Genomic DNA, 12,461 nt, shown 5'->3' with positions numbered 1-12,461 from the left:
AAAAGATTCAAGGTAAAAATTGTTGGAGATTGTAATATGTAATAATCCCACCAAAGGAAAAGTAATTGCTATGTTATCCCAATTAAGGAAAATTCAATATTACCAAAAAAAATTAATCAAAATTCAAAAAAAAAAAAAAAAAAAAGGCTTTAAACTGCGTTAGTGCCATTTGGACTTTTATAATTATCCGTAATCAATAATACAGGTGGAACTCTGAAAAATTCTCCCATTTTATGGGCCTTAAAAACATAATAATGTGCTTGTGTATATGTCACTGCTTTGGTGCATCATAACTACCCGATCGAGGGAAATGAAACTTAGCTGATGGACTCATTGAGCAACCTTTTTATGGGCGTAAAATATGTGGATTTTTTGTATTACTCCGCCCAAATTTGTAGACTGTTTCAAAATACCGGACAAAAATTCTGTATACACACACGTAAAAATGTGAGTGTATACACTAACTGCTTTTCTTATAGTCCCTTGGTTACTGGGCCTCTAGGCTTATTTCAATTTGGGCCTCCACAAAAATGGAAAAGGTTTCGTATAAGTGTTTGTAAGAAACGATGGGTACTAATCTTGTTGCTATGGGATGAAACGCTGTTGCCACGGTCATTTAAATACTCTGGCTATTAAAAATTTCGACTTTGGTTAATTTTTTTTATTCTTATGAGGCGGCAGCTAGTAACGAGTTCAATGCCATTCGGTCACTATTGCTATTAAATATTATTGGACATTGAATCTCTGACCATTTGAATTGAAAAACTGAAGTGAATTAAACTGGATTGTTGAAAATTTTATCCAATAATATTGAATTAAATTTAAAATATTTCAATTTGATTAGTCTAAACTTAAAACGGTCCGGTCCAATCCTACAACACAAAAGGCACCATAAGACCCGAGAATAGTGCAAATGTTTGATGTCCTCTTGTTCCAAAATCCAACCCAACCTTTCAACTTTAAACTTGCATTTTCCAGTGGCTTCATGATTAATCGGTCACAAGCAGGAAATTGTGATTGATAAAAAATTCACCAGTCTGTCTTTCTTTCTTTTTTTTTTATTTTTATTTTTTTTTATTTTTATATTGGGGTATAAGAATTTAAATTTTAAATTTTTTTTACCTACTTTAATTTAACATAGTTGTGGTATATAGATTTCAGACTGTTTTTTTTATTATTATTCTAATGGAGTGTTTGAGTTATGATAAAATTAATAAGAATTTAAAATTTTCTAGAAAAGTAATTTTTTTTTATTTGAATAATTTTTAAAAAACAAGAATTTATAATCCTTAGTAAAAAATAAATTTTATAATGTGGAAAACTGATAGAAAAAATAGATTTTATTAAAAAAATATCATTTTAAAATTTACTAAAAAAGTGATTTTACATATTTTTGTTAAAATATAATTTTATTCTTTATAAATTTATTTAATTACTTATAAATTCTATTTTCTTTTATAATTAACCAAATATTGTAAAAAAAATTCTGAAAAAATTCATTTTCTAAAAATTAAATTTCAAAAAATTAATTTCTAAAAATCAATTTCCTATAATATTTTTCATTTTATCAAATACCTCATAGGCAAAGGATAACTGTGACAAACTTAAATATGAACGACCTTTATATTATATATATAATATAGAAAGACTAGTTGATAACGAGCACTAGTCTTTTTTTTAATTTTTTTTCAAGGGCTGAAAGATAAAGGAAAGTGATGGGACTCTTTTTTTTTTTTAAGGTGCTTTCAAATGGACGAAGTTGAATTAGGGCCCACCACGACGAATAAGCATAGCGTGACTAGTAGGTCAGCACAATTGCTTTGCAATCTTTGTTTTGATGATGGGTCGTTGACGTAAGGCTGTGGGACCCAGATAGTGAATAGCAAAAGAATGTGCCGGGCCTAAAAGGGATGGTACGTGTTAGTGGGTTCTGCCACCTTCAGCCTTCTGCCTTAGAGAATACAACGTTACAAAACGTACAAAAATACGAGCACCATCCCTTTTTATTTCCATGTGCTCTTGAGGTTCCACCACTAACTCACACACCATCTCCATATGCGTATCACAGTTTCTCAATTAATGCTAAAAGATTGGTTGATTAAGTTCTTCGACTTGACTATGATAAGGTTTGAAATTAAATCCCATCATCATCTGGATCTGGATTAGAGGCTTGATCATGTCTGAAATGGTACCATATGGTGGCATTAGCATCTAAATCCCACAAAAAGTAAAACACCTTTTTCTTTAAAAAGTATTAACACCTTTCCTCTGTATCAAAAATGAAATCCATTTCTAACAAAAGAAGCTGCTTAAGTGATGAAGGAATAAGCACCAAAACTCATCACCTTGTAGAATGAATGGCTAACTGTAGCATGTGTAATGGTGAATGTGGTAGATATTATTGATGTAAACAATCGTAACTAACCTTGGCTAGTAACTATATAAACTAACGAATAATACCCTTAAAAATTAATATTCAAATATGATTATCGATTTAGTTTGGTTAGGTAAAAAGTCAATCTCACACCCTCCGTTAATTTGGTGGGTAGTTGGATCACAAGAAAACTAATAGATTCCATCATTCATTTTATTTTATTTTTTACTCTTTTTTCGTAGGATAACATGCGTTGCTTTAGCTATAAGAAATATGCCTTTTTTATCCGTTAAAATTTCAAAAAGCTGCAGCTAAAGACTCTCCACTTTTCTTCTGTGACGAACTCGGCTTGCCAAAGCAAGAATGACTATCTAAGATAGTAAGCAAAATTTTAAAACTCCCTTTATTCTGCACTTTTTATAGATAGATCTCATTGTTACTTTATTTATGAAACAATCAATCTGACCAAATTGCCGGTTTAAACTTTCATAAAACTTGGTGGATTGAGTACTCTAATTAAAATTTTAATTAAACCATATAAACTATTATTATTATTATTATCATTTATCAGATGAAATAATAATATCTGTTGTCCCCACTCGGGCATTATAAACTACTTATGTTGACATAGCTGTTTAATTTTTAAAAAGTTCATCATTGAATTGAATTATGTCTTATCAAGTAAGCAACAAAAAGGAGCTGTTTATTTGGAGATAGATAAAGGCTCAACTCTTAATATATATATATATATATATATGAAAATTTTGTGGTGAGAACGGTCTGTATGAGGATCGTAGTATTAGTAATGATTTTTTATAGTATTAACGATGGTTTTTTAGAAAATCATCACCAATACTATAAAAAACTGTCACCAATATTATGGTCCGCATGAGGACTGTCCACACCATAAACGGACTGTATATATATATATATATATATATTTAAATTTTCTTTTTATATTGTAAATATAGAGATCCAAATTCAAATTGATTGTCTAAAAAGACAGGCTGTCTACGCTCATAAAATATGAAGATGAAAAGGTTTAATTTCTCTTATACATGAATATGGTATTCGAGCTACATTGCAGGAAGGTAGTGGCAAATCAATCACATTGCTAGGTCGTTTTTATTTATTTATTTTTTGTTGTGGTTTGAGTCGAGCTGAAAAGATTCTCATCTTTTATAATCTGTTAATGATGGGCTGAGACTTTGTTGAAGATTTAGAATCTGACATATTAGACATGAGCACTACCAGCTCGGTAGTACCATGGGGCCTTTAGCTTTTCCGAGCAGTACAAGTACTGCAAACTTAGCTCCTCCGTTTCAATTTTTCCTTATCATCTATGATGTTTCTACGGTATCAAAACTATCAATTATTGTAAGGCCAAATTACCCTAATATCCTACTCGTTTTGAAAAATTTGCACATATTTATTTTATTTTTTTCATATATAAATTGAATATACAAAAATGTGCACAATATCTAATGCATTTTGATTATTGTTTATATATATATATATATATACATATATAAAAGAAAGTGTTAAAATTTTAATGGATTGTGTGAAGAAGGAGTGGTATTAAATTAAAAGATGATGAGAGAATTTTATATTTTCAAATAGTACAAATATGTTTAATTGCAATTGGGTACTATTTGTTAATGTATGGAGTGATTATATTTATACTATAAAATTTAATAATCATACTACATTTTTAAATATATATTTTATATTAAAAATATTCTCAGACAAAAGATCACAAATGCCCTTGAATACTAATATTTGAAATCCAAATACAAAAAAAGAAAAAAAAAAGAAAAGAAGTAATAATTGAAAGCATAAACAATAGATTCATAGTGCAATTTTTTGTTATTTTACAAACAATACTTTGATAATAAAATATTGATTAGTTTATATAATAATTATAGCATTTTGCATTCGAAAAAGGTAGAAACTAAAATCAATTGCATGATACTCTGTATAGGCTTGGGTGAATTAATCAAAGTTTTCATTGTTACCCTCTCTTCTACCCTCAAAATATATCTGATCATAATTACTATTAATGTCAATTTCATTAATAACAGCATTTCTATTTCATCTCTTATATCCATGGTACAAGTTCCAATCCCGCGGACAGGTTTTATGCAGTGTAGGTCTTATGCAGTGTTTCTGTTGGTTCTCTGCTAGACCTCTCGATTTTAAATAGGCAATTGGACTAATGAAATGCGGTTCCCATCTCCAAAAATAAACCCAGCTTCTACCATCTGCATATAAATTGACAGAACTCAAAAATAGAAATTGTTTGGAGTTCAGGCAATCTAAGTAATTGGACTAAATCATCTACTTAGAAGGTTAAAAATGAATAAGGCAATTTTATCAAGAGGGAGGAGATTGATTCGGAATTAGGGCAGTTGGTTTGCCAATTTCAAAGAAAAATTGGGGTAAAGAGATGCATTTAATTATAATGGAAAATTAACTATAATTTATTGATACAGTTGGTAAAAATTGAATTAAAAGTGAATATGCGTAAAATATAGATATATAGATATAGTGTAATTATTAAATTTACATTATGAATAGATATATCCTAATCTGTTTGATTTTGTTTTTAAATATGTATAATTTATTTATTTAAATTATTTGTTAATGTTAATTAGTAATAGCTAAAGTTTATTAAACATAACAATTAACTATATAATGTAAAAGAACAAAAAGAAAACAAGAAAAAAATAAAATCCAAAATTAATCAAATAATAATTATGTTTATTATAATTATAATAAAAATAAATATAGATTTCTATTATTTCTAAAAATAAACCTCAGTAAATACAAAATAGAAAATTGTTGATAAACTTTTCCATCTACTACCAATTTAAAAACAAGAAGGAAACAAGGCAAAATGCAACAAGCAACCTAGATATTTTCTACAAATTCAAATCCATTTATTTTTCAAAGCTTTGATATATCCTACACCGTACACATCAAATGTTTAAATACAATTTGAAAAACTGGAAACCTGAAGACGTAACATGTTTGAGCTCGATCTATGACCAAGTGCATCAAATCTCGACCGTTAGATCTTGTACCAAACCATCGAACGGTAAAGAAACTTCAGGAAGAGGTACACAAGGAGAAGATTCGAGAGAGTCCCTATATAATAAAAGAGAAATGGGAGTGGGACCCCCAAGAACCGACCCCATCGACAGGAAAGATTAAAAACGGCAGATACGTGGAAAAAAGCAGGTACAGAGAAGATTAGATCGAATTGCATGGATAAACATGACGTCTGATCATGACACGTGGACGGTCCAAATCAGTCTCTCTGCCTCCTCTGCTTCATTATAAATTAAGGTCATGGTCTGCCTTATAATTCGTTCAAACCCAAGGAGAAGTAGCGAGTGAAATTCTGTGATCGGTATTATTATAACCTTTAGCTCCGTCAAGCTTTCCCAGAAAAGAAAAACAATGTCTTGCTGTGGAGGAAACTGTGGCTGTGGCACTGCTTGCAAGTGCGGCAGCGGCTGTGGAGGGTAAGTTCTCTTTTTTTCGTTGTCTTTTTTTTTTTTTTTTGCTCTATTATTTTCTGGGTGCAGATTAATTTTTGTCTTTTCATTTTTATTTTGTCTGGTTTGCAAAGTTGATGATGATTTTCCCTAGAAAATTTTGTTTTGCTCATCAGTAACTTGCCTGAATGTTAGGATCTCTGAAAGATTTTACCTTTGTTTAGCCGAGATTAATTGTTATGGATTATAATTGTTTCACACTTGTTTATACCGAAAATTTGTGATGATGATCTTGCAGATGTAAGATGTACCCTGACTTGAGCTACTCAGAGAAGACCACGACAGAGACCTTTATCACCGGCGTAGCTCCCGAGAAGCCGTATGTATTTCTTTTTATATTATATATTAATATTATTTATTCTGTCGAGAAATATATATATATATATATATATATATATTTTTTTTTTTATTTTTTTTTCTGATTTCTTTGTTTTTTGGGGCAAAGATGTCAAATTATGGTACTTATTTTAATTTTTTTTTCCTTTTTGGTAGACACTTTGAGGGATCTGAGATGGAAGTGGGAGCGGAGAATGGAGGCTGCAAGTGCGGAGACAACTGCACCTGCAATCCATGCACTTGTAAATGAGAGGAGGCAGAATTGACCCTTTGAAGCAGAGAGATATATATATATATATATAATATATAAAGAGAGCCTTCTCCATTGAAGATCTAGAACTAAGAAGAACAATAATATAAAATAGTAGCTTATGTTACTAATTATAAGCCGTGGTTATGTTTTAACATATGGCGTTTTTGCCTAGAAATAAAGTAGTCATGGCGTTGTCCTTTGAGTGGATCCTTTTGTGGATTAGGATTTTGCCGAGGGAAATTTGATAGTCTTGGCTGCTTGGTGTCTGCTTTTCTTGTGCAAAATTAGTGTCTAATATATATATATATATATATATATGAATAGATGAGTCTCTGCTGTGTGTGTGTAGTTTTTTATTATGTATGTATGTATGAAGAGGACGAGTTTTTGAAGAATGAATGAAAGTTTTCTTCTTCCTGGTTCTTTTAATGAATTTTTGTTTGTTTTTGATAAATATGAATTTTTGTTTGTTATCTAATTGGGATTTGAATGATTATGAGAAATAAAGGCAGCTAAACAAGTCGTTGGGGCATAAAATTTCAAATAATCAAGTGGTACTTTGGAACAGTGAGTGATTTGAGATGGGCGATTCACATTGGTCGGTGTGAGAATGTGAAAATGAAAGGTGTGGTGGGAACGACTGTTTTTCTTTGCATGGGCCATGGTGGGTGGTTGGGAGCGATAAGAAAGTTGGTGGTTTGGGTTTAATTCGTGATGTGTTTTGAAGAGATCCGGACAACTGTTTTGTTTAGCACTTTAGCCGGTTGCTATTTGTTTGTGGTCAATTTGCACAAAGATAAGTACGATTGCATTTGAAAATACTATTTTCTTTTTCTTTTCATTCTTTTTTCTCGGTTCTTTTTCAATCGAGAGATCGGTTTCTAATTCTTTTTCTGGGAGTTCACAAAATTTTCATAAATTTGTATAGATATTCATATAAAAAATATTTGAGGGAGATTAGACATTTATAACCATGAATTTTCATAGATATTGAAAAAATATAACTATGAACTTTGTAATAATAAAATTTTATTTAATATGTTAATATATATATATATATATATAGCCTTCATGAAAATAATTAGAAAAAATTTATAGTTTATATTTTGTTCTTTTGATTTTTGTGCACAATCTATAATAATCCTTTCCACCTTTCCAATTTTATTATTACAAAGGAGTAGATAGTAATAATAATTCTTTTCAATTTTGTTATTACAAACGAGTTGATAGTGATCAATGAATACTCCAAGAGTGTGAAAATGACAATGGAGTGGGATGGGAAGCAGATTAGTTAAATGAAAAGGAAACCTATTTTTCCACTTTTTAAAATAAAATTCAATATTTCTTTAAAAAATATTAGTTTATTGATATAAAATATATATTTTAACTAATAAGTTTATTGTATAAATATAAATAAAAAAAATATTTAAATATGATTATAAACAGTCTGTTTATGGTGTGGACGATTCTTATGCGGATTATAGTATTGGTGACGGTTTTTCATAGTATTGGTGATGATTTTTTAAGAAACTGTCGTTAATACTATAAAAAATTATTATTAATACTGCAATTCTCATGCAGATCATTTTCACCATAAAATTTTTGTAGTTATAATAAATATATAAATATATATACAAGGTAATGAGTACATTTCTCGGTCCCATCTCGTTCCTCTGCCAGGGGGTGGATCCTTGCGGGGTAGGGTTATCATTTTCACAGGAGTAGTAGAGTTTTTTCAAACTGAGAATTAGCCGTAAAAACTACCTTGTGAGATAATTTAATTTAAAAATTTTGAGGTAAGTGAAGAATTTTTTAAATAAATATTTTTATTTTTAACTTAAAAATCATAGTCAATGAATGTCATAAAATTAAAAAGTCAATAAAAATCATTGACATTTTATTTAAATCACATGATTTTTATAGATTTGTAAAATCTTTTAATTGAATATTTATTAAATTTTTATAAACTTATGATTTTTATAGATTTGTAAAAAATTTTAATTGAATATTTATTGAACTTTTATAAGTTTTTTAAAAAGTTATTTAAAATCAACATCAAAATATCCCAAGTTTTGAATTAAATTCTATATAAGTTTATAAAAATTAATTAAAATCTCAATTAAATATACCTTAACATTTATAGAAGTTCGTAAAAATTATTGAAATTTTGAATACCTTTAATTAAGTACCATATAGTTTTTAGCTTTTTAAAAATCCAAATTAAATACTTAAAATTTTTATAGAGTTTTTAAAAATCTTTATTGAATACATCTGTAAGATTTTTTTGTAGGCATTTCAAAACAAAATGAAGTATATTAATATGCACAGTGCTTTTCAACAGCGTTAAATATTTGCTTTTGTTTTAAAAAAATTTATTTTGATAAAAAAATATTTTTCTTAATTATTATTAGTAATGTACTTTTCATAAATAATAAAATATTGAGTTTTTTCGATAACTAGCCATTTTATTTTAGAAAAATAGCAAATTTTTTTATTTTTTTAAAAACTAACCAATATTTTACCCATTTGGACTAAAATACCCTTATCTATATATATATATATATATATTTTTTTTTCTTTTCTCTATCAAAAAGCCTTTTATTTTTTTTGGTTTCGGTTTTGTTTTTTCACTTTCCCTTTGAAAACGTTTGAAAACGCAGCTAGGGCATATGCACATCTTACCATCCCGGCCACCATTTTCACCGACATTCGTCTCCCATTCGCCGGCATCGTCCTCGTCCATTGTTGTGTCGGCAAGAGTCGTTCGATTAAGAGTAACTCTTTTTTCCATGCAGGATCCAAGGTTCCAACCGAATTTATCTAGCACGTATCAACCTATAAAGTGCAGTATCAATTGTAACTGTGACAATGAAGGGGTTCAATGCACTTATGAGCGCCGCTATGCTGAGATGAGCTCCAGTAGTGGCGTCCTTGGTGAGGACATCGTTTCTTTTGGCAATGAAAGTGAACTTGTACCCCAGCGTGCAGTTTTCGGTTGTGAAACTTTGGAAACTGGTGATCTATATAGCCAACGTGCCGATGGAATAATGGGTTTGGGGCGTGGTAGGCTTAGTGTGATGGATCAGCTTGTTGACAAGAGGGTTATTGATGATTCATTTTCATTATGTTATGGTGGGATGGGCGTCGGTGGGGGTGCTATGGTTCTTGGTGCTATCCCTTCTCCCCCTGGTATGGTATTTACCCATTCAGACCCATTTCGCAGGTATGTACTTTTACAATATGTGAACTTTATATTTGGTATTTGAAAAGTATATTTTGTGCATCTCACACATATACTTTAGTTTTGGGATTACAACAGTCCGTATTACAACATTGAGCTGAAGGAAATACATGTGGCGGGGAAGCCATTAAAATTAAGCCCAAAAGTTTTTGATCAAAGACATGGAACTGTCTTGGATAGTGGAACTACATATGCTTATCTTCCTGAGGAAGCTTTTCTCGCATTTAAGGATGTTGTAAGCTTTCATGCTTTAGTTCCATCCTTTATTTTATTTTATTACATTTAAGATCAAATTCATTGTTAATATGAGTGAAATAAAATAGAAAGGTGGTTTAATATTTTTCAAGGAGGTATTTTGTCTCATTTCTTGTGAAGTTTTATCAAAAAGTCTAGATCGTGATTCAGATATGTTTGCTTAGCAGAAACTTAAAAGATTAATAATCAATAGCTAGTAAGCTTCACCATCTCTTAGTTACTTAAGCTGTATATAACCTTATTATAGACAGGTTTAATTTTTAGTTGGATAGGGAAGCTTTGCTTTTAGGTGGTGTAAAGATATACCATCCTTTTTCCTCCTGAAGCTATTGCAATCAGCAGCATGAGCATGGCTCCAATATTGTAATCAGTGAATAAGGTGGCTATTGGAGCTTTGATGCAGTAGTTGTTTGTTTATGAACAAATCAGAAGATATTTTCAATAGTTTTTGAATATTGATGTTTGTAATATACTAGCTTTATCTTCATTCTTTTATTTTTATTTATTTATTTATTTATTTTTGGTTTTAAATAAAAGATAATAAGCTAGAGTTGAAAGTTGCAGGAGATGCATCATAGCCTGTAGATTCTTGAATCGCTATCAATATTCCAAATCAATTTGCTGATTTTTCTTTTCTTTTTTTTTTAAATTTTTTTTCTATGATGTTCTGTTAAGTTTCTTTTAGATATAATACCTCTAAGATTAAGTGTTTCTTAGTTTTCCATCTGTCTACATTTTATAACTATTATGTTAAACAATGAACTTATCATAATTCTGTTGTGTAATATGCAGTTAATAAAGAAAATTCATTTCCTCAAACGAGTTCATGGTCCTGACCCAAGTTATAACGATATTTGTTTTTCTGGTGCTGGAAGGTATTCATACAACTTGAACTTTAACACTTGGTTTTACTAACTTGTGTGGTTATAAATCTAATGATTTTGAAATTTGTTATTAGGGATGTCACTCAACTATCAAAAATATTTCCAGAAGTTGATATGGTTTTCAACAATGGGCAAAAATGGTCGTTGTCTCCTGAAAACTACTTGTTTCGGGTAATTTGATCAGCTACCCATATTTTGAAATCAAAATGAACTCTTTGATGGAGGCTTATCTACACTCATTTTGAAGATATTGCTTCTTTCTATTCAAAGTTTAATTGCAAGTATACAGTCACTGAACTTTTTCTTTCCTTTGTTTTCTACTTCTTTATTCCTCTGGCCACTAAAAGTATACAAAGGTTAGTGGTGCATATTGCTTGGGAATTTTTAAAAATGCGGATTCAACTACGCTTTTGGGAGGTATGCCAACCCTCTCTCTCTCTGTATTTTAAAGGTTACTCTGAGATATGGTTCTTCATTGCTCAAGCCATCTTGTGTAGGACTGTCATTTATACACATGACAATAGATCCCTTTTCTTCTTACATGTGCTGTGCATTTAGATTTACAAATGGGCATCTCACTATTTCTTTATTCAACTTTTACAGGAATTCTTGTCCGTAATACCCTTGTAACTTATGATCGAGAGAATGATAAGATTGGCTTTTGGAAAACTAATTGTTCTGAACTTGGAAAGAGATTGAATTATGTTAGTGCTCCTCCCCCATCTCGGTTACCTTCTGATAGCCAGAATAGAAGTACAGAAATTCTGCCTCCTGTAGTTCCAGTTGACTTGTCTCAGAATGTTTTTCCAGGTAGAGTACGTTTCAAGCATCTAACGGCCTTTACATAGCCTCACAAATTGAAACTACAGTTTTCACAAATTCACAATTATGCTAGGCATCTATCCATATGTGGAGTTGATCAATGATTCACCTATTGAACATTAAGCCTATAGATAGACAAAAGTCTGTTTTTCACACAAGCAGAAAAACTAGTATTATTTTAGGATGTAAGCTAGTGAGATGATGTGTTTAGCTATGGTCATTTCTGTAAATCTAGATGTGTGAACTTGTAGTTGGATATGTATGATCATATATTGTAATGGATGATGAGTATGAAAACAAAGCTGAAATTTGAAGCGGAAATTTCATGTCTCCTTTTTATCACATTGGGGTTCATTTCGAGGATTGCAGGTTATGGTGGGAGCAACACATTTGGGCTGTGAGTGCTGGAGCTATGGTTGCTTTGATTTTTGTAGTATTGACGTTGGGGATGTGGTTATTATGGAACAATAGACGGCAAGAGATCGGTGCCTACGAGCCTGTTGGTGCGGTTGTTCCCGAGCAAGAGCTTCAGCCACTCTAAAAGCTGATTTGTATAGTGGGATTTTTTATTGGGTCGATACTCGATATATGAAGAGAAAGTTCTTTTCGTGTAAACTTCCATAGTAGATGTATTGTAATTTTTATAGGTATCTGTCTCTAATTTGCGCAATCGAGTTATCTACCTTATTTGGGTTAAGATATATGGCTTATAGAGCATTGCATTTGAAAGGGAAAT

The 12,461-nt window shown here is 30.5% G+C and overlaps 2 protein-coding genes across 3 annotated transcripts; both read left to right on the top strand.

The window, feature by feature from the left end:
- Positions 1-5,737: 5,737 nt before the first annotated feature.
- LOC125419087 (metallothionein-like protein type 2) lies at positions 5,738-6,952 on the top strand. Its single transcript, XM_048464226.2, has 3 exons — positions 5,738-5,901; positions 6,173-6,253; positions 6,427-6,952. The coding sequence occupies exons 1-3, from the start codon at positions 5,837-5,839 to the stop codon at positions 6,518-6,520; spliced, it is 240 nt and encodes a 79-aa protein (XP_048320183.1). The 5' UTR covers positions 5,738-5,836; the 3' UTR covers positions 6,521-6,952.
- A 2,177-nt stretch (positions 6,953-9,129) lies between these two features.
- Positions 9,130-12,371, top strand: LOC107427650 (aspartic proteinase 36). Of its 2 annotated transcripts, none has more exons than XM_060818646.1 (7): positions 9,130-9,746; positions 9,843-9,999; positions 10,812-10,894; positions 10,978-11,074; positions 11,260-11,320; positions 11,507-11,713; positions 12,095-12,371. In XM_060818646.1, exons 1-7 carry the CDS (start codon positions 9,193-9,195, stop codon positions 12,124-12,126), a joined length of 1,191 nt encoding a protein of 396 aa, XP_060674629.1. In that variant the 5' UTR covers positions 9,130-9,192; the 3' UTR covers positions 12,127-12,371. The 2 variants fall into 2 exon arrangements, with proteins under 2 accessions (XP_060674629.1, XP_060674628.1); XM_060818645.1 differs by having other exon boundaries at positions 11,251-11,320.
- The last annotated feature ends 90 nt before the right edge of the window (positions 12,372-12,461 follow it).

Source organism: Ziziphus jujuba, chromosome 6, assembly GCF_031755915.1.
Source record: "Ziziphus jujuba cultivar Dongzao chromosome 6, ASM3175591v1".
NCBI classification, from domain to species: domain Eukaryota; kingdom Viridiplantae; phylum Streptophyta; class Magnoliopsida; order Rosales; family Rhamnaceae; genus Ziziphus; species Ziziphus jujuba.
This window is presented reverse-complemented; position numbering and strand designations above follow the sequence as displayed.